This window comes from Cladophialophora psammophila (genome assembly GCF_000585535.1).
Source record: "Cladophialophora psammophila CBS 110553 chromosome Unknown aczJe-supercont1.33, whole genome shotgun sequence".
NCBI lineage: Eukaryota > Fungi > Ascomycota > Eurotiomycetes > Chaetothyriales > Herpotrichiellaceae > Cladophialophora > Cladophialophora psammophila.
The window spans coordinates 46,006-71,343 of NW_006912954.1; the positions used below are offsets into that span (position 1 = coordinate 46,006).

General features: G+C 51.6%; 11 protein-coding genes across 11 annotated transcripts; 6 read left to right on the forward strand and 5 right to left on the reverse strand.

The window, feature by feature from the left end:
* Positions 1–2,156: 2,156 nt before the first annotated feature.
* On the forward strand, positions 2,157–2,888 carry A1O5_12319 (uncharacterized protein; the record flags this gene model as incomplete). The annotated part of the gene is made up of 1 exon (XM_007752888.1): positions 2,157–2,888. The coding sequence occupies one exon, from the start codon at positions 2,157–2,159 to the stop codon at positions 2,886–2,888; it is 732 nt and encodes a 243-aa protein (XP_007751078.1).
* A 299-nt stretch (positions 2,889–3,187) lies between these two features.
* Positions 3,188–3,828, reverse strand: A1O5_12320 (uncharacterized protein; the record flags this gene model as incomplete). Its single annotated transcript, XM_007752889.1, has 2 exons — positions 3,188–3,685; positions 3,742–3,828. The coding sequence occupies 2 exons, from the start codon at positions 3,826–3,828 to the stop codon at positions 3,188–3,190; spliced, it is 585 nt and encodes a 194-aa protein (XP_007751079.1).
* A 1,329-nt stretch (positions 3,829–5,157) lies between these two features.
* On the forward strand, positions 5,158–5,736 carry A1O5_12321 (uncharacterized protein; the record flags this gene model as incomplete). Its single annotated transcript, XM_007752890.1, has 1 exon — positions 5,158–5,736. The coding sequence occupies one exon, from the start codon at positions 5,158–5,160 to the stop codon at positions 5,734–5,736; it is 579 nt and encodes a 192-aa protein (XP_007751080.1).
* Positions 5,737–7,797: 2,061 nt separating this feature from the next.
* On the forward strand, positions 7,798–8,520 carry A1O5_12322 (NADH dehydrogenase; the record flags this gene model as incomplete). The annotated part of the gene is made up of 3 exons (XM_007752891.1): positions 7,798–7,966; positions 8,158–8,214; positions 8,318–8,520. 3 exons carry the CDS (start codon positions 7,798–7,800, stop codon positions 8,518–8,520), a joined length of 429 nt encoding a protein of 142 aa, XP_007751081.1.
* A 586-nt stretch (positions 8,521–9,106) lies between these two features.
* On the reverse strand, positions 9,107–9,679 carry A1O5_12323 (S-(hydroxymethyl)glutathione synthase; the record flags this gene model as incomplete). The annotated part of the gene is made up of 1 exon (XM_007752892.1): positions 9,107–9,679. The coding sequence occupies one exon, from the start codon at positions 9,677–9,679 to the stop codon at positions 9,107–9,109; it is 573 nt and encodes a 190-aa protein (XP_007751082.1).
* Positions 9,680–10,627: 948 nt separating this feature from the next.
* A1O5_12324 (uncharacterized protein) lies at positions 10,628–12,064 on the forward strand (the record flags this gene model as incomplete). Its single annotated transcript, XM_007752893.1, has 1 exon — positions 10,628–12,064. One exon carries the CDS (start codon positions 10,628–10,630, stop codon positions 12,062–12,064), a length of 1,437 nt encoding a protein of 478 aa, XP_007751083.1.
* A 2,534-nt stretch (positions 12,065–14,598) lies between these two features.
* On the reverse strand, positions 14,599–17,076 carry A1O5_12325 (dynamin GTPase; the record flags this gene model as incomplete). Its single annotated transcript, XM_007752894.1, has 2 exons — positions 14,599–14,913; positions 14,971–17,076. The coding sequence occupies 2 exons, from the start codon at positions 17,074–17,076 to the stop codon at positions 14,599–14,601; spliced, it is 2,421 nt and encodes an 806-aa protein (XP_007751084.1).
* A 709-nt stretch (positions 17,077–17,785) lies between these two features.
* On the forward strand, positions 17,786–18,517 carry A1O5_12326 (uncharacterized protein; the record flags this gene model as incomplete). The annotated part of the gene is made up of 1 exon (XM_007752895.1): positions 17,786–18,517. One exon carries the CDS (start codon positions 17,786–17,788, stop codon positions 18,515–18,517), a length of 732 nt encoding a protein of 243 aa, XP_007751085.1.
* A 52-nt stretch (positions 18,518–18,569) lies between these two features.
* A1O5_12327 (uncharacterized protein) lies at positions 18,570–19,892 on the reverse strand (the record flags this gene model as incomplete). Its single annotated transcript, XM_007752896.1, has 1 exon — positions 18,570–19,892. One exon carries the CDS (start codon positions 19,890–19,892, stop codon positions 18,570–18,572), a length of 1,323 nt encoding a protein of 440 aa, XP_007751086.1.
* A 1,849-nt stretch (positions 19,893–21,741) lies between these two features.
* On the reverse strand, positions 21,742–22,404 carry A1O5_12328 (uncharacterized protein; the record flags this gene model as incomplete). Its single annotated transcript, XM_007752897.1, has 1 exon — positions 21,742–22,404. The coding sequence occupies one exon, from the start codon at positions 22,402–22,404 to the stop codon at positions 21,742–21,744; it is 663 nt and encodes a 220-aa protein (XP_007751087.1).
* Positions 22,405–23,822: 1,418 nt separating this feature from the next.
* On the forward strand, positions 23,823–25,193 carry A1O5_12329 (nitric oxide dioxygenase; the record flags this gene model as incomplete). Its single annotated transcript, XM_007752898.1, has 1 exon — positions 23,823–25,193. The coding sequence occupies one exon, from the start codon at positions 23,823–23,825 to the stop codon at positions 25,191–25,193; it is 1,371 nt and encodes a 456-aa protein (XP_007751088.1).
* Between the last annotated feature and the right edge of the window lie 145 nt (positions 25,194–25,338).

Here is a 25,338-nt window from a genome sequence, read left to right on the forward strand (position 1 = left end):
GAGAGTGGGAGGGCACAAAGGAACCAAAACGGAGCAGTCGCGCGCAAACTGGGTGCAAGCAGAAGTTGGCAGGTCGAAGGAGTAAGTCGACGAAGCGAATCAAGATGATTTAATCCCAGGCGAAGGAGGGTATAGCGTTGCGAGGCAGGGTTCTGCGAGAAAGCAAGCTAAACGTTGGACTTGGCCGTTGACTTAGAGATCATCTCGGATCGTCGATGGCAGATTGGCAAGACTTGGGAGGGGGTTTGCCAGTTGCGGATCGACCTGTCATTCTGGCATCCTCGGCGAAGAATTGAGCTGGCTCACTGGGAAACGGCTCTGGCCGTGGGGATTGGGAACGCACATCATGGACAAATGGAGGTAGAGGCTGAAGCCAAGGCAAGACCAGCAAGGGCATGACGCTGGGAACAAAAGAGGAGGCACGCGTTGAGCTGCAATAACGGAACAGCCGGGGGGGTTACCCAGTACAAGGGACGTGCCACTCAATTCTCAACAGGGCGGATAACACATGCGAGCAACGAGCAACGAGCAACGAGCAACAGAAGGGGAGAAAATGCTGGTGATGATCAGCAGGAGAACAAGCGCCAAAAGCAAGGACCAAGCAAGAGAGTTGGATTGATTGGCTGCTACCTCCAGCTACAAGCGCATTTTGCCCAGATCAGCCAGATGAACCCTGTCACCACCATCCCTTGTACATAATATGTGGAGTAGAGCTGGATTAGAGCTCTTGCTCGGGGGAATTTCGACGGCGTCATTGGCTGGAAACAACGTAAAACCCATCCCCGTCAACTGAAATGCCTTTTTGCAGTCAGTCCAGGCTCCTTCTCCCCTCGCTCCACTGCCAGTCCGGCGCATTGAGAGGAACACGGACATTTTGTCGCTCTATCCAGCGATTCGTTTCAGAATTGTTTGTCTGCGAGGGGCACTCCGTCATTGCTCTGGTGGTTCGACCGCTGAAGTGTACATGAGAGTGCTCGCCACAGAGTGACCAGTCCGGGACACTATACGAGATAATGCCTTCGCGCACAAGTGATTGGGCTTGTGCCTCGACCAGTTTGACAGGAGAGACGCGCCCCAGAGTCGGAAGGGAAAAAACCATTAGTCAACTCGGCAAAAGCCCTCTCCCGTGAACCGCATACTGTACCACCTCCGGAGCAGAATGGTAGGTCTGGAACATTGCTTCGAAGCCACATGGGGAGGAACCAATGCGCCCTGCATGTTGGGGAGAGATTATCAAGCAGATGCACACGGGAGACGCACGCTACACGTGGCAACAAAGTCTGTCGTTGGACTAGGCGGCATGCACCTGCATGAGATGGGCATTCCACGCCATACGAGGTCTGATATCCAGATGCGTTGGAAGCAAGGCAGATCCATAACACCGAGGCGTAAAATCAACTCCCCAAGTACCTCGTACAGATTACAGAATTCATTCATACAGCACGATCTTATTCCAGATCCGGAGCAGCTAAGCACAAATCCTGGTAGTGACCCCCCCTTCTTTGTGAGATCGGCTAGGCAAAGATTGCCGAGAGCTAACTAACCAACTATTACTCCGTAAGAGATAATTACCGAGTACTAACAAGGTGCTCCATCTGGCATCCGGAGCCCCTGGGGCCTGGAGGGCCTCAAGGGCTGGTGGGCCTAGTGAGCCCCAATTCATGCCGCAGGCGCCACTTCAAGCCAAGTCATTTTAGCTTCAACAACAGGACATCGCTTGGACATGGCACCACAATACAAGGTACTTACTTGTGCCTAGGTCGGAGTGGTGACGCCCACCTTTTGCCTCACGGATCAATTCTACGCACTGGCAACCACAGGATCTGTCCGCTAGTTGTTGGTCGCCCTTGTTTTCAGGTGACAAAGAAGCAGAACATCCTGTTCACCCGCTGATGCAACATCCGCTCCTTTTCCCCTTCGCTTTGTCAAAAGGCCCTTGTGAGCACTCGCTCTGCCTAAACTCCCACTTGTTCCGGCTCAAGCCACCAGCCTCAGCTGCATGGTGGCAAATATCCCAAGGCCTGATACACCTGATATTCCAGTTCCAACGAAACTAAAAGTTCGGCAAACCTCGGTTTCTGCAGAAGTCTACCTCTTCTCATGCCGTATACCTCTCCGGCTTCCCTCACCCTGCATGCGCAGGCCTCACGTTGACAATGACCGACCACAACAAACACGACGGTGTGGACAAGGGTCTGCAGAATGCCTTGCCCCTTTCCACTCCGACACGGCCTCGGAGTACTGTCGAGCAAGAAACTAGCGGTAGCCCTCAACGTCCTTCCTATTCACCAGTCACCCCAACATTGTCCCATGCCAGCTTAGCCTCCCACGAAGGTACAGGAGTGGACCTCCCACCCACGCAATGGATAGATGAACCTCCGGAACCGCTTCCGGTCAGCCTGGATGACAATCCAGATGCAATGGCTTTGAGAGCAACCTTATCCATTTTACAAATTCAGCGTCAGCAGGCTCTGCGGGACATGCAAGAGTTGGATAAGATGAAAAGGGCCGCTTTGGAAGACCCCGAACAATTCGTCAAAGATCTTCAGACGGGAAAGCTCAGTCGTCCGCCGTCTGGCATAGAAGTTGATGAGCTGGAGCCTGTCCTGGCCGAGGACAAGGAAACAGATGTATCCAAGTTTGGACACTTCCCAAAGGCACAGAATGTCGTGCGTACCCCACCAGTAGAGTGGGCCAAATATCGTATCGCCGGCGAGCCCTTGGATCGAATTCACAAGATACAGCAAAAATATCCGGGAGCTACCGAGGAGTCGCTCGAGACTCTGGATCGCCCTCAGCCTCATACCATTGCGGCCCCATATCGTCCATTTGTGGACAGGCTAGATGAGATACGGCCTCCACCAAATCCTCGTACTTCGGAATCTTGATCATTTGTGAATCTCTGTTTGAGTCGTCAACCATGACATAACTGGATATTGTCATCACGATCATTATCGAAAGCCTGCAATCGGGGGAGGCCACTTGCCACCGAGCCCACTAAGCACGTCTCAATTTATCCTTGCAACTTGCAGGAGCCCTAAACCACCATCCCCTTCCACGCCATGTTGTTGAAGCTCTCCTCAAATAGTCCCTCGACATGGTATGGGTTTCCATGGCCACATCCCGATTCGTTGTTTCGACCCACCGCCTTCGAGAGTTATGTCTTCACACATCCCCCTTTGACGGTTCAATTCTTAAGAGAGCAGCTGTCTGCTAGGGCTAGGTACTTCTTGTACGTCTCCTTATGCTTGGCAGTCTCCAACTTCTCTGCAGCAATGCACAAAGGGCAGCGGGGCCCTTCCACCATAGCAGCTTTGTCCGCCTTGAGACCCTGTACTTTCATGGGATCTCCTCCCCACGTTCCCTTATTGTCCCGCTGGGCAGTGTCGATGAACTGGAGGCACGTGTAGCACAGGCGATAACTCGGGGGCATGGTGTCACGCAGGCGGACAAGCATCTGCAGACGATGGGTTCGGAGGGAACGCTTGGGGACAGGATGGTCATAATCCTTCTTGTTTTTCTCCTCCTTCAGTTGTTCGTAGGAGGCTGCCTGAGTCTTGCAGGTGAGAGCTAAAGAGGCGCGATCTGCATTCAGAGGCAGCGCTTTGAAGATCATGGCTCGAACCTCCTGGGGAAGCTTGGTGAGATTGTGCTCTTGATTCTTGATCGTTCCAGCTTTGTAGATCTAGAGAATCTTCAGTGAGTTTGCAGCGCTGACGTTGTTAGCTCGCCAGTGCTAACCTTTGTAGGGATGGTTGGGTCTTTGACACGCAGACGGAGTTTTTTGAGACGATTGGCGATCTTCTTTTGCCTCCTAGCAGTCTCCATTGCCTTCTTGAACTCTTTGTACTCTTTCTGAAGAGCTGTTTCCGCTTCCGCAATCCTGGCGAAAGTCAGTCGACGATGGTTTTCAAAGGACACTATTCTCCCTCACACTACAGGTGTCGGTGTGACAACCGGCATATCTCACGGAAGCCACAGGAGGTGAAGCCACTTTGAGAGAGTTCGAGTCGAGTATGCTCAATGTGTGGAGAGTAGTCCTGCGAAATATTGACGATGGTATATGTGACGTAGGGAGGAGGAGGAGCTGAGAAGGAGAAGAGGTGAGGGCAAGAGGTGATACTCACGGATACTACAGTATCAAGAACTCGACAGCGAGACAAGAGCACACCTATCACGGTCAGCTAGGACGATGACCAAGAATCTCAAGTCAAATAGACGGACTGTTGTGTCTTTATTGAAGAGGGACGACATCGGACTCAGAGGGTCAGCGATGCTAACAGGAGGCAAAGGGGCATTTGGATGCTCACTGCATGTGCCTCTAGCTGCTTGAATCAGGATTTCAACACATGTGAATAACACACAGCAGACACCCATATCCCAAAATCCTCACCCATATTTGGTTGAGTTCGAATGTTTATACCCTCACGGACTCGGACATGTACGACCGACTACCATTCTCTGCTTACAGCCTTCCTCACAGTTTTGCGCGGTCCTGCTCTCTATTACTAGAAGGTATACAGTCTCAGGAGGTCGCTAACAACTTGTTCTGAGGAGTTTGTTGAATCCTGCCATACTTACGGTGTACGTTACAGCATACCAGTTGCTTCCTTTCTCGACGAACACCTTCTTGGGATTATGAAGCATGGCATTTCGGTCAGTAAATTGACGGATGGATTCTTGAGAGCCAAACTTAGCTGGGACCATATGCATCTGTGGTAGCGCGGCTGTTTTGGGGCAACAGACAATTCCCTTCCGCCTGACCTCGTACAGCAGCCTTGCCAAGTTTTGGGATCAGGGCTGGTTGACGAGGCTAAGTCCAATGACGTCAATACTTCTCACGCTTTTGTCGATACTGGAATGACACAATCAGCCAGATCATAGAAAATTCACCTGTACCACCACCTGGCCACTGGTAAGATATCTTTTGCACCGTCCTTATCTATGTCACTCGAGCCAGATCTTGTAAGTTGTGCAATAAAAAAACGTCTACGTCCATACCGGTCCTGTCTCAATCGGTCTGGTGTTTCCCTCACCGTCCACATTTGATGCCCTCCCGCCACTTTACCTTTCCTAAACTCCTCTCCAAAAGCGAAGTTCGCTCCTCTACTCCAGCCCCCCAATCTACATATTCTCTGAGATCCTCAAAATATCACAATGTCCGGCCTCGACCCACATGCGTCCTCTCAGCCAAGTCAACAGACTGGCTTGAATCAAGGCCAAAACCCTGCTTCAAAGACTTCTCAGGAACAGTCCGCCGCACGAGACACTTCCTCCGCCCAATCCAAAGTCATTGATCACCGCTCTGCCCATGATGTTCCTTCTGAACACGGCCAAGCCGCACAACCAAGCTCCCTAGCGGCTGGCGAGCGTGGTGCCCTCACAGAGAAACAGATTCCTGAGTCCGACGCACAGAACTATTCCAAGGGTGAAAGCAATTTAGAGGGTGAGAAGATGCGGATGCCAGGCGAAGGCGAGGTCGCGAGGGCGGTACGAACGGGCGGTGGTGGCGGTTTTGGCGAGGAACAGAGCCTGACACTAAATATGGAGAAGAAAGCGGCAGATCATGACCGGGAATTGCACAGACGGAGAGAGCGCACCGAGAAAGAGATCGAGGAAGAAGAACAGGAGGATTGGACTGGGAAGAAAGCAGACATTGCGAGTGCGTTAGGTGACGGAAGAGAGGGCCGTGACGAGGCCAGTCGGCCAGCGGTGGTCCTGGCTGCAGAGGAGTAAATGAAGAGAAACGCATATTATGGTATGGGACCATCCATGGGGAATGTGGTTAATTAGCAGCAGCAACTATTGAGGCGCCACAGGACGAAAGCCATGTAGGACGGCCCGAGACCCGCCGATTCTCGAACATGGAATTTCCTCCTTGGCCTCCCTCCATTCCTCCTTTCTCGCCTCCTGTTGTGGATGTCTTCCCTCGTCTCCTATTAAAAGAGTTCTCGGTGGATGACTGTCTCTCCGATTTGCCTTCAATTTCAAGATACATCCGTGAATGACCCCAGAGTTACGCTCAAGGCATTGGCGAAGGCCACAAGGGTGGAACAGCAAATTACGACGATACACTATAGTACCGACAAAGAAAACCTCACTCTATGGTTGATACCCAACACTTGCGGCATTGTGTTCTGCGGTCGACTCCTTTGTTAGCCGAATGTGGATAGTCCGGGTGAGAGCAGCCACAATATGCTTTCGGCCACAATGCCACAGCATTCGAGATCAGGAACAAAGACAAGATTTCTCTATAACACTTTGAAATGCCGCAAGTCATGCGAGAGGAAAAGCTATCAATTCATTCTTGTTCCCCCTTGGGAATGCATCCTGTTTGCACGCCGTGATGTCGGCGTCGTTTGGCCCAAATTCTGATGCTTCGTTTATTGCAGGACTCATCTGAGCACAGGCACCGGAACAAAAGTATTCGATTCGAAGCATCTGCGACTTGGTCCGAAGGAAAAGATTATGTGTTACTACACCGCCTACATCTTCTTGACTTGTGGGCATGTCGCCTTATCCAACAGCTCTATTCTGAACTCCAAATGTCCACACCAAATATCAAAAATTACACTCCCATCCATGGAAAGAAGACAAGTCGAGAAACACCAACCCACGCGCAGAACCCAGTTTGATGCAGAGCCTACCTCATCAGCCGATCTCACAGACCCGCCTTCATCCATACGCTGCCCTAGCAAGCTGACGCATCCACTACGCACTTTCAGTATTGACGCGCTTTGTCTTCCATGCCAAGATGAGCGAGATGCTCGAAAGAATGCTTTTGAGACATACATGCGCGAAGATGTTGAAAGGCGGATCCTCACCCGATCCGAACGCAACGGGCGGGGGTCAGAGCTGGGAAGAAGAAGGCTATTCCGAGCTTCGACAACCTTTGCGATGATGATGATGGAAAGCCCCACTCGGGCAGAAATGAGATTTTAGGTGAAAGAAGCGGACGGTGCTGCTCAACCGATAAATCTGAGGCCGCCGACAGAAAAAGCAGAGCATATTATGAACCGCTTCTTTGGGGCAGGAGACGTTGAGCGGCAATGAGGCCAGATTGTCATTTGCTGCGTTGGCTGGTATGCCTCATATAGTTGGCTTTGAACAGGCTCAGTTTAGGAGCTCGAGGGGAGAGAGGGTTCGATTCCAGCCGCTCTCCGGTAGAGGCATGGACGATGATTTTGGGTTCTCCGTTCGCGAGTGAAAGCCAAACCGTCTCGAAAGAGATCGACGTGGAGGCTTCAACGACCGTGGTACCTGGGGTTAACGCTCGCGACCAACACCCAATAGGTGCCTTGCACTATCGCTGATGTCAATGGTGATCTGCGTACCGCATCCAGCCGCTGCGGGATTTGTAAAGGTATCTAGGTCGTACGTACATCCAAACAAATAGATGCGCTGTGCTTTGTCTCGGCTCTCTCATAAGCGACTCCAGACCCATAAGGCGGCGTCAGATAACCACATGGCGCAGCCAATTAACCGTCGGGGCGATCTTGGCCGCTTTTGAGCTGCTGAGCTTGGCATTGGCTGAAGCTCTGACTGACCTCAGGTGGGTGTCCTTACCCAATCTACACAATACATACAAGCTAAGCAGAAACTCACCGGATCATTGTTATTTCCCGATCCAAAGGCTCCAGGTGGTTCTCTCTCTCAATTTCTGTCCGTAAACAACCGGAAGAGCCACTGTGCAACAGGAACAGGGCGCATCTTCCTCTATATGCTCCTTCGGCTCATCCACTCGAACAATCCTACCCCATCTTGAAACTCTCGAGTAGCCTCGATATAACGCCCGCTATGCCTACACCCGAATCGGAGTCGTTTCTGCGCCAGAAACCCAAAGTGCCGCCAACATTCCAGGGCGTGGATTTCCAAGACAATGAAGCGGTCGCCGATGCAAGAGATGCCATTGTTCGAGAACAGTGGGTTCAGAGAATGATGAGGAGGTTGGTGGGAGAGGAAATGGGTATGTTATTGACCCCAGTACTCCATACTGTCGCTTGGAGGAGCTCGCATAGAGAGGTGGGCACGGATTGTACCTGTCCGATGCCTGATGGTGTCGTGGAAACTCCTCGAACGAGAGATATGAACATGCGGGAAATACTCCACTGCTCAGCATGCTCTTGGTAACCTCTTCTAATACCATACCTTCAACAGGCAAGTGCTACGCGCGCGAGGGAGTCAACCATCTTGAGAAATGTGGAAAATACAGAGGTAAAAGCCATGCCCTACCCCAGCTGCTGCTAGTTAGATTCCTCCCTGATACCTCGACGGTTATTACCTCGCATCTAACTGTCCCCGAACTTCAAATTCAAAGACCGCTATCTCCAGCTCCTCAAATCTACTCGCGAAGCCGGTTTCCGTGGGCAGCAACAGAATTATATCCCCGGTGTAGACGGCCCCGCAGGCGGACCAGAGATTCATACAAACTACCCGAGTGCGCAAGAGGCGAAGGGGTCCAGAGGATCAGATCTCAGACCGGGCAACACAACAGGAAAGGGTGGCAATACACTGTACTAGAGTGAAACGAAGAGTGAATACGTGTCGGAGGAGAAAAGACAGCTGTAGAGCATCTCGCAAACAACTTCTAGCCATGGGAGGAAATATGTACATACAACATGGCGTGATCTGTTGGAGGCCGACAAATCCTCTCGATAATAAGAGGATTGAGATATCATTCCTGTGCTGCTCTCGACGGCGGCACATGGGTGGCTGAAGAACCCATTGAGCCCCAAACCCTCCTGCTGCAGTGCAAATGTAAAGGGTGGTACAAATATCAAGGGCATTTGAGCATTCATCGCCTTCCTATTGTGATTTGTTGAAGGCGTAACTCCCTGGTTTCAACCGAACACAGCATCGTCGATGGGGATAGTTACTGTCCAGATAATGGGTCAGGACCTACTACTTCTTGATGTGGATCGCCCGAAACAATTTGCCGTATAGAAGGCGAGTTGGAAGAGGTCAGCTGTTACATTATTTCAGACGGCTCTTAAGATTGTCACTAAACGGTGCCCTCCTCGTTTAGAACAGAAAGCCAGGATTCATTGGACCATTTGCCTTCTTCAGTCAGACCAGATCTCCCTGCCTTCACAGGACTTGGTTGCTTTCATAGCTTGCTCCTCTTACCCGCCTTTTCTGCCGCAAAAGTTGCCAACGCGTCCATCAACGGTGGACTCAACACATCATATGGCTCCAATCCGAGCTCGCGCAATCGCTTCCGCACCTCATCCATCTTCTCCGGCGGATAGCCCTGCTCAATTAAGCTCGACACAAACGCCGCAAACTGTGGCTCCTGCCAGCCCTTCTCATCGCTCAAATCGACGTGGACGAAACTCAATCCTTTGAACGCATGGTCTTTTTCGACCGGCCCGAACATATGAACACCACAATCGCGGCAAGCCGTGCGCAAAATTGTCGCGTCCTTGTCCAGCACGGCGAGTTTGTGTCCGTTCTTGGTGACACGGACATTCTCCTTTGGGATGACTGCCACGACGGAGAAGAGTGCGCCCTCAGGCTTCCAGCACTGGGAACAGCCGCAGACGTGATTGTGTAGGACGTTACCCTTCAGCTCGACCTCAACGGGATCGGAACGGCAGTGGCAGCGCAGAGTGCCGCCGGGGAACTTGTCTTTGCCCTTAACGAGGCCGTTGTCGATGAGGGGATGTAGGGATGGTGCCATGGTGCTCATATCCATCTCAATTCTGGTGGGATAAGATGCAGCTGGTGACAGGAGGCAATATGTAGCTGGGGAGAACACGACTGCAGCAAGATCCCACCGGGTTCTCGAGCAGCTTTAAATCATCAGCAAAGCATCGGGAAGACGCTGCGCACACTCCCACAAACAAGCCCCAGACCCTTGCTTCACGAAACCCGGTGGTGCCGTCTTATGCTGGCATCATATGAGGGGTAAATGAATGAATGCATGTAGCTCCTTCAGGCACCTCGCTCATCTAAGCCGTTTTGAGGAAAACGACGCCCCTCAACTTCCATATCCTGAAATCCGCATGTCCGATGCAAGGTAGGAATACCCTAGAGACTCTACGGTCCTTGAAACGTAACCTCAGAAGCTGAAGCACGCTCGCACACTCGGTCGGCAGTTGCGGGGGATACACCGAAATAGCATTCACATTCGGGAGATATCGCGTCAGACTCTACAAGCGAGGTGGAGAGGAGGTGAGTGAAGGAGTCCTGTTTCTGTGTCGACAGGCCTGCATTTGATCGTTTCCTGTCAAGAAAAGGATCTGCTCGCTGGCAAACAAGGCCGGGAAACTTCCGGCCATCGTTCCCAGAGACAGAAGAGGGGCAGAGAAGAGAGAGGCAGAGCAAGATATGGAATTGCACTGTGACAGCCATTGATTCTCGGTAGAAGAGAGTCCGGCGAAGTGCAAGACTACATCTGGGTTGATCTGGGCAGGATCTGGGCATATCTGGGCATCTGGGCAGCCACCTCACCACTCGCCAGGCCTCCACGTACCAAGGCTTGCCAACAAAACTCGTGGGGCCAACACCATACCACGAATGCCCTCTTGATTAACAGTTACGAATCTACACAGCCTTGCTGGCACTGGCTCAACCCCAAAAACCAAGTGATATGATTACTCTGTAGCCGAAAGGGAAGTTGACAAATATGCCTTTTCCTTTTGTGCTTTCCACAACCTCCCTCGTCTCCTTTCAAGCCAGCCTTATCTCTTCCACCCACCCATCCCTTCCATCTGCGGCCACATCTCAACGCGCCGTGCTCCGGGCGGCATTGAAGGTTCACAAGAGGCTGTCGCCAGCAGACCAGGCCACCAATCTATTGTCTCTGGCTTCCACGGCCCAAAGCTATCTACGCTACCTCGTCACGCTGGACGTGGCACTGTCTGGCAAACCTGTGGCTGGCGAGGATGTTGACATTGCACTTGCGAAGGAGCCTGAGTTCGAATGGCGGCCAACCCTAGGCTCCACCGCCATCCCAGGTCGGGAGAACGAGCGCGTCAAGGGCAAGGGGCTTGACTACGAGCTCTTCTTTGTGCATCATACGCTAGCGCTCATTCATAATCTTCTAGCCAGACAATCTCTCCTTGGGCTATACGCTTCAGTCAACCCAACACCAGACCAACGACTAGCACTGATTCAAAATGCCTCGAAGTGCCTTACCACGGCACATGCGATTCATTCCTACCTTCTGCTGAGGGCAAACTCTTCCAGTGACGGACCTCCCACCTTCCCACCCGCAGCGATTGATGTGTCGACGAGTGTACAGTCGGCTTTGCAGCACTTGAACCATGCAGAATACAATTTGCTCTGTGTACTGAAGGAAGACCCGTATCCTGCAATGCTCGTTCAGTCACGGAATAAGGACGACAAAGAGTGGATGATCAGAGCTCCTCGGATCGAGAAGGTTCGGGGCCAAGTCCTGACTAGACTCTGCATCGGGGCAGCGCAGCATGCTTCTGCTGCTACTGTGGCACTGCAGCTCGAGACCACAAAGGCGTCGAAAGAGCTGCTGGAGTACTGTGATGGCATCCAAAGAGCGTCACGAGCAAAAGCTTGCAGATTCCAGGCCCTAGAGGAGGACACCCATGCAGGCCAAATAGGAAAAGCAATCGCGTGGCTGAGGGCAGCCATGAATGAGCTAGGGTTTGAAGTAGGGAAAGATGGCTCAAAATCTTCCGGTTTCGGCAAGCTAAAGGCGTCTTGGATTGAACGTAGAGAAGATAAACGGATCGAAAAGGGTAGCCCAACGTGGGGATTGGACGGGGGCAAGCTCGAGGAAGGCCGGATCGTTGAATATCTGGATCAAAAGTTCAACAAACAGAACGACACCATCAACGTTCAGCTGATACCAGAGTGGAGGCCGCTGCTGGCAATGTTGCCTAGTGGGATGAACATGGGAATGGGCGAAAAATGGAAGCCAGAAGCATTGGAGGAGGATGAATTGGCAGCAATGAGAGCTCCGCCTGAAGTCGACGAACTGGCCGCCGCAAACAGCTCGGATGAGGGCGAGGAGAGCATGGCGGTGCCTGCAGGAGCTTTCCCTAGTACGCAGCGAGATTATGGCAGTAGGACGACTTATTATTGAAGACCCGAGGGGCCGTTGAGACAGGAAGCTGGATGGGTCAGAGCCGAAGCATCAACGTGGTAAATCCAATCCCTGTACTGTTTCGGAATACTGTAATCATGTTACCTTCAATCTTGGGTGTTTACAAGACTAGCGCAGTTGTGGGATGACGTCTAGGCATTATCGACATACGAGTACCCAGTACGCCGTGTGTGGTCAGCATGGTCAGGCTGACTGGTTGGTTGGGCGAGTTGGGCTCAGCCTTGCCCCTGAGCGATAGATATTCTCCCCGCAACCCCTTTCGTGTTTCAACATTGTTTCAACCTTTTTCCTCACCGCCAATCATCCACTCAGACAAGTGGTTCACAGCAACCCTCCCACTTCCCACCAGAGCTTGTGTGGTCAAGGAGAATTATTATTCCTTGGTGGCCTACTCAACGGCCACTCGAACGGGCTGAGCCCATAACAATCCCGGCACCGCGAGCGACCACCTTGCACAGGACCTCGCGTGTATCGGAGGTTCTGGTTGGATATGAGCGCTCCGGTGGAAGGCTCGCTGGTTGCGCCTGCACAATGGTTCAGAAGATGGCGTGATGAGGTCGTGACCACTGGTTCTCATCTCTACGCGCTGTTCGATGTGGTGCTGACGATGCAGATGGCTTCGTCTGTGACTGGCTGTCGTGGGGTGACTGTTTCCCTTTTTCTCTAGTTGAAGAGCTCAGCGAGATGCAAGATCGGGAGATGCATCCCTTTCTTCTTGCAGTCGCATATATCAAAGGGCCGCCAGTGCGTTCTAGGAACTCCTTGACGGCTTTGGCTCTCGAGGCACATTCCTCTTTGATCTGTGCTGGATTCCGTGAAAGAAGAACAATGATGACACCGCTTTCTCTCTTCGGCATCATGACCACGACGCTCCTTCATGTAAAATCAACCTTGGCGTTGCCGATGCCAGAGCCGATGCTGCCAAAAATCACTATCCGGCATGACTCGCCATCACAATCACCAACTGAGACTGGCGTGGCGGTCGGGGAATATTCCATGCCAAGCCTAGGAACGCATGGCAAACGACAGCAATATTCGCTATCAGAATCCATCAAGATAGCCCCAACCCCAGGACCCACGATACGAGTGCCAGATCGATACACACAACTCCTGCATCCCCACGAAAGGGAAAAAGAGCGCCCTCTCAGAGCGAGATTTTACCCTTTCGATGCGGGCAATAGCACGAGCGCCAGCAAGCTCCCAATAACACCAATCCCGCTTGCATCTGTTGCGTTATCGAGTTCGACCGACGGCCTCAGTATCAGTTCTCCAAGCTCACAGATGTTGTTCACCAATCCTTCGAACAGCGTGCAGCCTTTCACAATCACCGGGTCTGCCACCGCGCTGGGGCTGTCAAGCGCAACATCCGCCCCAGACATTGTCACAGACACATCACCGCCTTTGCTACCAATGGACTTGACCCTACCAGCTGCGTGGATACGAACTCTTCCTCCCACAACGGCACTATCCACACCAGTTCCCCTTGTTCCTGAGCCTCAGCCGAATCTGGCAACACAGTCGTGGGTTTCCGGGACAGCAGCACCAACACCTACGACGAGTCAGAATGCAGGAGTTTCAGTCCTGAGCGAAGGGGCAAACACAGATTGCCCGTCCCAATCCGGCGTATCAACGAGCCCAGATGCAGAAACGACGCCCGATGCGACCTTCCCAGTCATCGTGACTGTTTTGCCTATCTCGTCGAGTTTCTCTGCTGGGTCGTGAAAGAGTCGGCCGTAGTGTCGATATCTTGTACCGTGTTTTATGAAGTCAGCGAAATCAACGGCGGCATCTGAATAACAATGCACTGGGATGTGGGCAGCGTTCATGTAGCTTCCTCGCGTGGAGTGTTATACCAAGCAGGCCTCCTATCTTTGGTTGGTATGTTGGGTTTGAAGGGGGGTTAGCTAGGGGTCGATTGTTGCCGGCCTCCAGGATTTCAGCATCATCACGCCAGAGCTTGATGTGGCTCGGTGTCTCAGCGAGCTCCAATGAACGAAATCTGCACTTAGGGTAGAACCGCTGCGAAGGAGCAGACATTCCTGCAAGACAAGAGCCGAGGGCATTGCGCCGCGATGCCCAGAGTTGAGAAAAACTCTTAGAATAGCTTATAGGTCGGGGATTGCTGGACGCAGTCACCACGACCGGGTACTTTAGAATAATCACTGCATACAGAAAATGCATCCAGCCTAACTCACTCTTTCCACGTAAAGGCACTGCTACCCTCCCACTGGACCTTCTTCTACAGTTTTTACTTTTGATGATGTGTTCATGACAGTGATGGTATGATCAATTTACAGGCCAGTCTCTTTAGAGCAATGGAGGCGCCCAAAGTCCGAGCTGGGTACATAGATACATAAACACGTAAGCGTCTATGATAGTCGCATCGAGGAGAGACTCTTCTTTGTGCATAGAGGAAGAGAAGAGGACCTGTCAACAAAATTGCGCCGCATCGAACAATCGGCAGTGTCCACAGGATTTGTTGCATCGCCGTCCTTCCTTCCTATACTTCGACCCTACAAAACCTCTCCCACGATCTTCGCGGCCTCCTTATACGTTGCCAACAACTTTTCACACTTCTCCCTCTCCTTCTTGATCCCGTCGTCCTCGTACAACAACTCACCAAATAGCTCCTCCTTGTATAGCTCGCTGACGAGACGATTCTGCACTTCATCCCTCGAATGGTTCACAAGTAAGTGCATGATGGCTTTCGGCACTTGATCGGCGATGGTCTCGCGTACGATGTTGAAATAGCTGGAGATTAGACGGCGGATCAGCTCGGTTTCCATAGCTTCGCGCTCAGTCAGAACAGGCTCTGCATTTTGCTCGGGCTGGAAAATGTGCATGTTAGCAAATGATACAAGAAGCTGGGGGCATAATTCACGTACGAATAACAAGCTCGAATCGCCATACTCCGACCCCGGCGCATAATCGTCATGCAGCGTCGGTGGATACACAGGCGATCGATCCGTGAAGCTTCCACGATCCATCCGCCGCATACTCTGCGAGAAGCTCGGTTCGACATTGTGACTGACATGTCTTTGAGCCACCGAGGCCGAGGACGGAACAACGGCTGGGCTGCCTTGTAGTGCCGCCCCTGGTAACCCGCCTTCCTTTCCAAAGAAGTAATTCAGGAACGAATCTCTCGCTGCACCTGCTGAACCCGCAGCAGCCGAAATGCTGCCGAGGCCATTTTCACGCTCACGAGCCACAGTCGGTGACATGCTGCGGCTCAGCGTCGGGTGTTTCCTGTTTGGTAACGAAGTAGGCTTGTCTTCCTGTTCGGCATCTTCTTCATCTGGGGTGGCGGCGCCGTTAACTCCTAATTGCTTCATGCGCTGCTTCTCTCGTTTTCGTCTCTCCTCGGCTTGCGCGGCTTTCTTGTCTTTTTCGTTCTTGTTTGCAATGACAGAAGACATTGCTGCGGCCGCTCCAAGAAAGTTCGGATGGTTCGTGTTGATGTATGCGCGTTGAATCGCAATAAGTGATTCGACATAATTTGAACAAGGACCAAGCCGCTCTCGCAGCAGATCCGAAACCACCTCGATGAGCTTGGCTTGTAACCTGGGAAATCTGGACAGCTCCGTAGATCCGCATGTATGGCATATCTTGATCAGCTCTTCATAGACCAATTCTACGCACCGCTGACTGGGGATCTCCAGCAACTTAATTTGTGGTTTCACCAGGAGATCAAAAGCGAGTTCAGGAACGAAAAGACTCGGTCGCGGCCCGGTGGAGTTGCGGATAGCGGTTCGGATGTCGAGAACAGATAGGTTGTGTGTAGGATCAATGGTTTCTAGAGAGTTGCCGAACACAGAATTGAAGATATAGTATATCCTGGCACCACCACAGAGCTCTTTTGTTGATATTTCTGAAGACGTGCCATCAATGGAGGAGATGAATGATGTCGCGAAGCGGGTCATGAGTTGAAGGATCAGCGATCCGCGGTGTTCCTTGCCGCTGAACTGCTTGCTTCCATAAGAAGCCAGCTCTTGCTGTGTCTGGCCCATCAAAGTGTTCAACCGCGCCTTGATGTCGGGCAACCGATCGCGGATGTGGCCCATCAGAGTTGTGTTCAGAGTTTTGGCAAGGTATTGCGTTCCGCATCTTGTTGCCATATTCCGATAGGCGGGATGATGCCTGAAAAATTCCGCCTCCGATCTGAGAGCGTCGGACATGGGTTTATTAGTCTGGATGTCTTGCTGGGATCGGTTAACCACGCCTATGAATCCAAGCTTCAGCGGGTACACGCGACCCGACAGGATATCCAACGCGTTTGTACCATGATCCATCAAATCCAATTTTGTCAGGACACCAATGGTCCTTCTTCCCATGGGGTCAACATGCCGAGCGAGCTTTAGGGCCTCTGAGTTGACGATGTCAACGTTTGCAGGAGAGACGGCGAGGATGATGCTGTTTGGTTTGGCAATGTATTCAGAGATGAGGGTTCTCGTTTGTTTCTCAATGTCTGACGGTTGATCGCCTATGGGGACCTTGGTCAAGCCGGGCAGATCGACTAAGGTGAGGTTGAGAACGTGCGGAGAAAAGATCTTGAGGTTAATGGGCTGCCTGTTGATGCCCTTGTTGTTCCCTGCTATTCTCGCCGTTTCATTTTCGATCTCAGCTCGAACTTGGTTGAAATCCACGAACTTGCGACCTGGGATATGGTGAAACTCTGCCCACTCTCCGTGTTCTGCCACGCTGGCCGCCGTATGGGGGATGTGCACATCGCCATTGCCATTGGTATCTGAGTCATCATCATCGGGAGGGATGTTGATCAGTTGCAATATCAGGGGTCGACGAGTAACAATGCCACTTCCACGGGGAAGAAAGTCCCGGCCAACAATGTTTTCAAGCACGGAGGATTTCCCCGACGACTGGGAGCCGACAACGACTATCTGGGGGAGATCGAGGGAGTCATTGCCTATAGTGTTGAAGACAAGGTCTTGGAGTTTGTTGACAGTGCGCAGGAGGTCATCACCAAGGGTGGTCATTGTTGATGAACGTGGTCGCAACCAGCTAGGAGAAGTGTTTCAAAGGCGAAAAGCTGGCCGCACAGAAAATAGATGGTTGACCTGGTAGATGGCCACACGACAACAGGCTTTTAAAGAGAAGGCTGCGAGGTAGAGGAAGTAGAGAACGCCCAACACGACAAGATTGCGGCGACGCTGCTGGTCAGATGGCCACCCGCAGGCACATGTTTACTGCAGCGTATCGTATCTTGGAGAGGATGCAAGTTTGCAGATGCAGATGCTGCGAGGAACGCGGCGAGGCGAGGCGATGCGGGTAGCAGGCCGCAGGCGCAGGCAGGTTTCGCGGAGTGTAAGAAAAATACATGCAATGACGAACACAGACGCAGAGGATGTCACCAAGGCGGCCCTTAGCTGGTGCAATGGGTGATTTAATTCCCGTGTCAGACATAGGGATTAAATCATTGGTGCTGCGGCGCCTCTCCTCTGACGTCGTCCCCTCCTTAGTCCCTGTCCATACAAGCTACTCACTGGCTACACACCTGCACGGTACAAGGTATGAACCAAGTCACAGCAACACAGCAGGCACCGAAGGCGGGGTCAATATTACGACATGCACAACGAGAACATGATCATTTTCCATGGGTGAGCGTGGCAGGCGTCGAAACTCACTCCCATATCTTCGAGTTCCTAATATCCAAAGAACTTGAACCCCATCGCCATCACTACAGCCATGTGTCTCGCACCTAGCTTTGTCATTGCCATCACTGGCCTGCTGTTGGCAATCCAGGGATCAAGTCACCCGGTCGGCAACGACATCCGAACTTCCTTCACCAATGGGCAGCTTCAGAAGCCTTTCTCCGATGCCCCTTATGCCGTCTTTTCGACCATCAGAGATGTCCTACTAGAGCATAGCATCATCGGCGACGTCCTTGACGACTTTGAACCGTCTTACTACCTCGACATCAGCTACCCAAAATCCCACGAGACGGTCCTCCTGGGCAATGACATCCCTGTTGAATCCGTGTCGAAACGACCCATCTTCACTTTTCACTCGATAGCTTCTCTGCTCGGTACGGAAGCTGCGAAGAAGTCTACCTTCACCCTAGTCTTGACCGACCCTGATGCGAAATCTCGAGACAACCCAAAGTGGTCGGAAATGTGTCACTGGATCCTCACCAATCTGACCACGCCCATCCCGGAGCCTCCATCAATGCTGCACCTTGAGAAAGCCAAACCTGGAGAGCTCAAGGAGTATCTTCCACCAGGTCCACCCCCGAAAACGGGTGCTCATCGATATGTTTTCGTCTTGTTAGAAGGCACCACTTCAAACCTGGAACCGCCAGCCGATAGGAAGCACTGGGGTTATGGCAAGCCCAGACATGGTGTGCGGGACTGGGCGCAGGACAATGATTTGACTGTTGTGGGTGCGAACTTCTTCTATGCTCAAAATGAGAAGCAATAGGCCGAGATAATCAATGAGGTAATTCCCTTTTCCCCGTCCAAAACAACCTCTTTCATGTCCGACCTTCCTTAAGAAGCCGTATCTCTGCTAACCCTCTCCGCACCTCATCCACCGCTTCTGTTCCCTGCTTCAAATGCTTTTCAATTGCCCCCGAGGAAGCCACATCGGCTGCCTCGGCTGCAAATATCCACGAATCAAGGCGTTTTGATACCTCATCCTTCATCCCCGTTGTCGCTTCCTGTTGTTGCTTATTACCGAAAGTAGATGCGGCGTGCATAAAGCGTCCGGACCCAGCCAGGATTGGAAAAGCTTGGAGGAGCTGGCTCTCATCGCTGAGCCGCTCAAGCATGTTGATTGTAGTGGTAGATTCTTTCTGCAGCTGGTTGTCCACAAACATGAGGTAGAAGGACGAAATTCTTTGTTGCTGCATGGATGGGAGCAAACATTTTTCAATCGCACTTATGAGATTGGTTCCTTGGGTGGTCAGCAGTAGCTCCATTGTCTCGTTGCATCCTTTGATATCTCTTGACTCTTTCTCGGGCAAAGGAGCTCTCAAGTTCGCGACAGCAGAGAGTAGCTGTCTCCGTGCGTCGATATACTGCTCATATTGAGTGCTAACCCGCTTGTCCAAGTCCTCTTCGGTTTCTGGCGAGTCATCCACACCCTCATCGTTCAGCACATCAGTACCGTCTTGACACCTGTCCAGGACCTCCTGTAGCCATGTAGTCAATTTCTTTCTCGCCGCTGACATGGCGATAAGATATCGCTCTGCTGTAATGTTTCCAGACTCTTGAATGCCCGATTTGGCGCGATCTAACAGCGTCTCCAGCTGCATCGCCTCATGTTTAGCATGCACCACAGCCATTTCGAGAGCTTGGATGAATTGAATGATCGACTTCGCGAGGGCTCCTTGCCCATTCGTGGAGGACAAAGTTGCAGCCTCTGATTCAATAGGGTTGGAACCCAACTGGACCGAAGCCGGACCAGAGGAAATTTTGATAGCGTTCACTTCATCATTCAGGGCCATCAATTGCGCGTTTCGCTTCTTCAAACGCAAGAATTCAAGGTGAATATCGAGCAAAGCCGCCATATCCGATGCTGGCCGCGCCGACTGATTCGTGCTACGGGCCTGCGAAGCAGAACTTGCAGCCTCTTCGTATCTGCGCTTTGCTGCGACATTTGCCCGAACGGCCTGGAGATATTCGGCTCTCAAATCATTACTCAGTTGCGGGAGTTTCTGCACGCCTCTTGCGGCATCGCCATGGAATGTGTGTTTGCGAGTCTCTTCTATCTCATACGCAGGGTAAATATAGGGGTCGCACGTCGTCGAGAGTTTCTGGAGAAGCGTGGCAGGGTCCAAATCTCTTTCCGGCATGATCAAGCAATAACTTAGATTGTGTTGAATTTGACTGCTGAGGGTCTTTGTCATCTGTCCGGGACCACTTTGCTCTCTCTAGCAGGCTGGACAAATCATTGGGGACCGTGGATGGACTTCTCAGGAGTTCAAGATCGAAATTGAACTGCAGCTGCCAGCTTCACCGCTTAGCCATCGATGAGCACTTATTTCGACCTAAAGCTGAGATTTCCAGAGCTAGTATCATGCCGACAACTACTGATGATATGACCTTTGCAAGGGGGAAAATATCCAAAAGAAATGAGTTCAGATCTACTTATAGAAAGTTGTGTGGACACATGGTCTGAATAACATATACACCTGGCCAATCAAGGCACAAACTTGTCCTACTAAAAGGCGTACGTACGTAGTCAGATTTCCGAGACTTACCTCAAGGGAGACTATATATATATAGGCCTGAGGATGTCCACATTGAGAGAGCCTATTGTGAGCTATGAAAAGTAACAATCATGGCTAGATCTCGGAGCATGCGGAGTTCGAGCTGAATATCTCTCTCTCCCTTTACAGATGGTGAGGATCAGACAGATATCTTTTTTCCCTCAATGCTTGCTCCTACAGCTCCCAGCATGAGACTGAACATCACAGATTCTTTCACACTGATTTTGTCGGGCATCATTACCTCTCTATGCCTCTTTTGCTGGGGTTGACCCGCTATGTTTAGGTTCTAAGATCGTAGCCCCCTGGATATGTTGTATTCCGTGGCTACTCTGCATCTGTCATCTTGCAACTGAGAGATGTAGCAACTGATCATCACTCGAGACGTTCTCCGTGAGCACACTGCTGGCTTAATCGAGCAGCATTTATCTTGACGAGTGGTTCCCAACGAGCAAGCGATTCGCTTTGCGATCATTCTGTCTATGAAGTCGGCTGTTGGTGCTGGGATGCCTTCCTCCTTCAATTGCCGACTTTTCACAATCGATTTTCCGGGAATATTGAGAACCCGGGCGGCGATCGCGCGAGCTACCACCACACCGGCGTCTTTTCTGCTCCGGCAACACAGATTCGAGTGGGGATGCAAGAAAGACGAGGCGCTGTCAACGGGCTCCCTCTCTCACCACGTTCTACTCTTCCGAGTGGGAAGATGCCATTTTCAGCGCCCATTATGGTTTGCCACAGACATACTTATGGTCCTTTGTGGCGAGCATCTTCCGCCTTCCCAAGTCCAAGATCGGTTTGTTAATGGCAGCAATGAATATTCGCAGTAGGGCTCCTGGTTCGGACTAATGAGTGATGGAAATTTCTTTAGAATAGATGTTGATGACCAATACTAACTGTCTCCCTGCTGTCTGCGATTGGATCCTACGACCCCAATTCGTTGTTCTGGGGTAGGTATCCCCATAATCCGGAGCAGTCATTGATCCTTGGCGGGTAGGTTTCCCGCAGTCTGGGGCGGAGTCGTGAGGTCGGTCGGGAGAGGGCAGGAATCTCATAGCGAGACTGTCCACACCGCTTTAATCTTTGGTCTTTTGAGCTCAGGAAGAGGACTTGGATATGGCTGGGGAGGGTTCATTGAAGTCCACCAAATCAAGCACGGCCCCCCTGGTTCCGGTGAACGGGCGTATGGCACAAAATGTGGCCGTGTTATCCTTGCCAACGGGGCTGCGGCCGCATTCGGGTGATGGAGGATCCATTTGATGGCGGGACGGATGCTATGATATATGGTAGCTTGGGGCTAGCCGATTGAAGGCGATGGAAACCCTCATCAGGTTGAGATGTTAACCTTTTGCAGAGTTGTCAACCCAAAACCAGTCCTCGCGCGTCTTTGGCTGTGCTATGCAGATCCAGACATTCGTTCAGCCGCGGTGATCGCTCAATCCTTGTTTCCTGTGTGCTTCTTTGCTTCCGTCAGCCGTCGCATGAGTTCACGACAATCTTCGCCTTCTTTCCCCTCGATTTCGATCGCCCTCTCAAGCCATTCAACGGCATCCTGCCAACGTCCCATCTCCATCAGACATCTTCCTCCAACAATGTATGATTTCGCGTTACCGGCGACCTTTTCTCCATTGGGACCGGTGCCAGGGCCTCGTTTGCACTCAATGCTGCACTCGGCATCTTTCAGACCTTCGACCCAGTTCTGGAGGTCGGCATTAGCAGCAGCTCGAGAGAGATACATCAAAGCAAGCTCTTCTCTAGCCAGTCCCATGGGCTCCCAGCCTGGTCGCGCCGCGGCCATATCTATCCCAACTCCGAGGAGGCGGATCGCATCTGCATGTTGACCTTTCCGTGAGGATGCCACAGCCGACTCTCGCAGTTTGTGGACCTGACCTGACCGTTTGGGATTCACCGGGAGAGGAGGGGGTGGGATATTGTTCGGGGTCTCGAGCGACTTAAAAGACGTGTGTAACTTATTGATATTGGAGATGGCGTCTTGCAACGCCCTGTCTGAGGAGAGGATGGAGATCTGTTTCGTCTGGGGGTCGATGTGGAGTGGAAGGTGCGTATATGTCTCTAGAGCGTCGTCGGTCGAAGCCATGGTTGTTCTTCAGCGGTGAGAAACACGAACAAGCGTTTGAAGTGGAACGTCTACGATCCAGGGATGAGTAAAACAAGGAGCGACAGTATTAAAGTCAAGGATAGCGGGAGACGCGACAAGTCAAAGTGGCCTTCTTGCGGAGAGTCTTGGCAAGGAAAGCTGAGAAAATGTGGACTGGGTACTGGTTCCCGAGTAAAGGCAGGAGTCCTACTCAGGCTGCTCCAAGTTCATGTGCAAGTTACTCAGAGTGTGCGTCCCTCTCACCTGCTCACTGCCTCTTTTACGCCTTTTCGACTTTTCGACTCTTTTCCCTTTCCCTACATGGAAATGTTCTTGGAATCTCAGAGTTTTTGGCTAGGCCGCCATTTCTGGTCCAACATTGTCACACATGCTCAACTCAATGCTCGCTGGACGTCGAAGCTCTTTCTAGCGCGTGCTAATTCAGTTGCCGCTCGCTGGGCAGAGTCAATGCTGGCAACTAGGGACTTTCAGAGCCGCGGAGATGAGTCCCATTTCGATACGTAAAACAGGACAAAAATTTCTCGTTTATCCCTGTTTTCCGGACCACTTCAACTTGATTTACGTACCTGCCACCTTGCTACCACCAACCCTGGAATAGACTTACCAGGTAGGGTGACCGAACCAGTCGCTCGTCATTTTGGCATTTGCACCCAAGGATACCTTCGTTGATCAACATGTCGAATACTTAGAGATTTTCCCGCTAATGAAGACTCCCCTCGACGTTTCAGTTCGGAAGATGTCGCTAGCTGGGCTAATCTCTAAGCTCATGTGTCTGAAAGGTCGGCCGCCCATGTCGTTTGGGTTGAAGAGTTCCCTACGTTTTGGATTTTTCTCGCTTTCGTTCAATTTCTAATTGGGGAATCGGAAAGGCCGCCCGAAGAGGTCTTGGACGTTGAGATTTGCCGGGGCCATCTTGACTCTATACTTAATTCAGCCATACTATCACCTCTGGGTTATTGATTCATACTCAATAAGACTTCTTGGTTTCAGGCGTAATGGCTCTGTGCAAGACATGCCCAACGATTTACAATCCAAGGAAAACTCTTTTGCCGGTCCCAACAACCCTCGTCTAGCTTCGCCATTGGCTATGTTGGGAAGGCGAGAGAGAGAGTGTGTGTATATCTTCCTGAGATGTTTCCCCGCGGAATCTTTGAAATCACCTGATGTTTTGACCCCAAAAGGTTGTGTCCATGATCTATTCTGGCTCTTCGCTGGGAAAAACCAGTTGATATCCACACCACTAGCCGAGCTAAAAGGTCCCACAATCCGAGACGTACTACCTGGCATTCGCCACAAACATGTTAACAATGGCATCCCGTAACTATATAACTGGTCAGTTTTGTAAGTCCTATCTCTCTGAGACACTTAGCGTTTCATTTCCATAATCCACCAGGGACATGGCGAGCAAGGTGATCCGAAGTCAAACGTTTACGGGCTCCAACAATCCAGCCCGCCTATTGTTGCGATCCGCCAATGTTAGAGTTTCGGGGACTCTGGCAGCAAATTCCAATATCAACCGCAAACTCTTCAACACCTCCTCGAAGCTTCAAGCTGAGGCCCTTAGCGAGCAACAAAAGGCCATCGTTAAATCGACAGCGCCGGTTTTGCAGGAACATGGCGTCGCAATCACAAGTGTTTTCTACAAGAGGCTCTTGAGCAATCACCCGACTCTCCGCAATATATTCAACACTGCACACCAGGAGACCGGTGCTCAGCCAGCTGCTTTAGCACATGCTGTTTGGGCCTATGCCAACAACATCGACAACCTAGGGGCGCTGGAAACTGCTGTTTCGAGAATAGGGAATAAACACGCCAGCCTAGATATCCAACCCGACCAATACCCAATCGTGGGCGAGGAATTACTCACTTCGATTAAACAGGTTCTTGGTGAAGCTGTGACCGAAGAGGTAATCGACGCATGGAAAGCGGCCTATGGACAGCTTGCAGACATCTTCATCAATTTCGAACAGGATCTCTACAGACAAGCTGAAAACACAACCGGCGGATGGAATGGATGGCGGACATTCACCGTCGCAAAGAAGGTGCAGGAAAGTGATGAGATCATCTCTTTCTACCTCGAACCTGCCGACAAAGATCCTCTCCCTGGGTTCAAGTCGGGCCAATATGTCTCTGTAAGAGTTTTCCTACCGGAACTAGGGATTTATCAACCGCGACAGTACAGCTTATCCGACGTTCCGGATGGTAAACATTTTCGGATATCTGTGAAGAAAGAGTCCGCTAGGGGACAGATTCCAGCTGGCAGGATCTCGAACGTGCTACACGAAGATGTTCCCGAAGGAGCACAGCTCGATGTTAGCATGCCGCGCGGAGACTTCTTCCTGGATATCGACGCAGAGACACCTGTGGTCCTAATCAGCGCCGGTGTGGGAATCACGCCTATGCTGTCCATACTAGGTACAGTCATAGGCCAGAGCACAACTCGCCCCGTCAGCTTTATTCACGCTGTCCGCAGTGGACACGTCCATGCCATGAGGGACTATCTCTCGCGCGTGATGGGGAAAAACCCACAGGTTCAAAAGGCCGTGTTCTATGAGCAAATTGATGAATCGGATAGAAAGGGGGTCGACTATGACTTCGAGGGCAGGATCGAGCTCGATAAGATCAAGGATATTGCCTTACTCCATAACGCCCAATACTATCTTTGCGGGCCTATCCCATTTATGCAGCTTCAGCAAAAGGCATTGGAGGCATTGGGCGTTCCGAAGGAGCGCATTCATTCCGAGGTCTTCGGGTCAGGTGTCGCATGAGTGAAGAAGGCATGCATGCATGTAACGAAGACCTGCACGAAAAGGGAAGTGATGGGAAAAGTGCGGAGAACAGACTTCGAATAGTGTCATGGCCATCAGTTTCTCCCGGCAACGTGGGATCATTATTTCGCCTATTTGGCCTTTT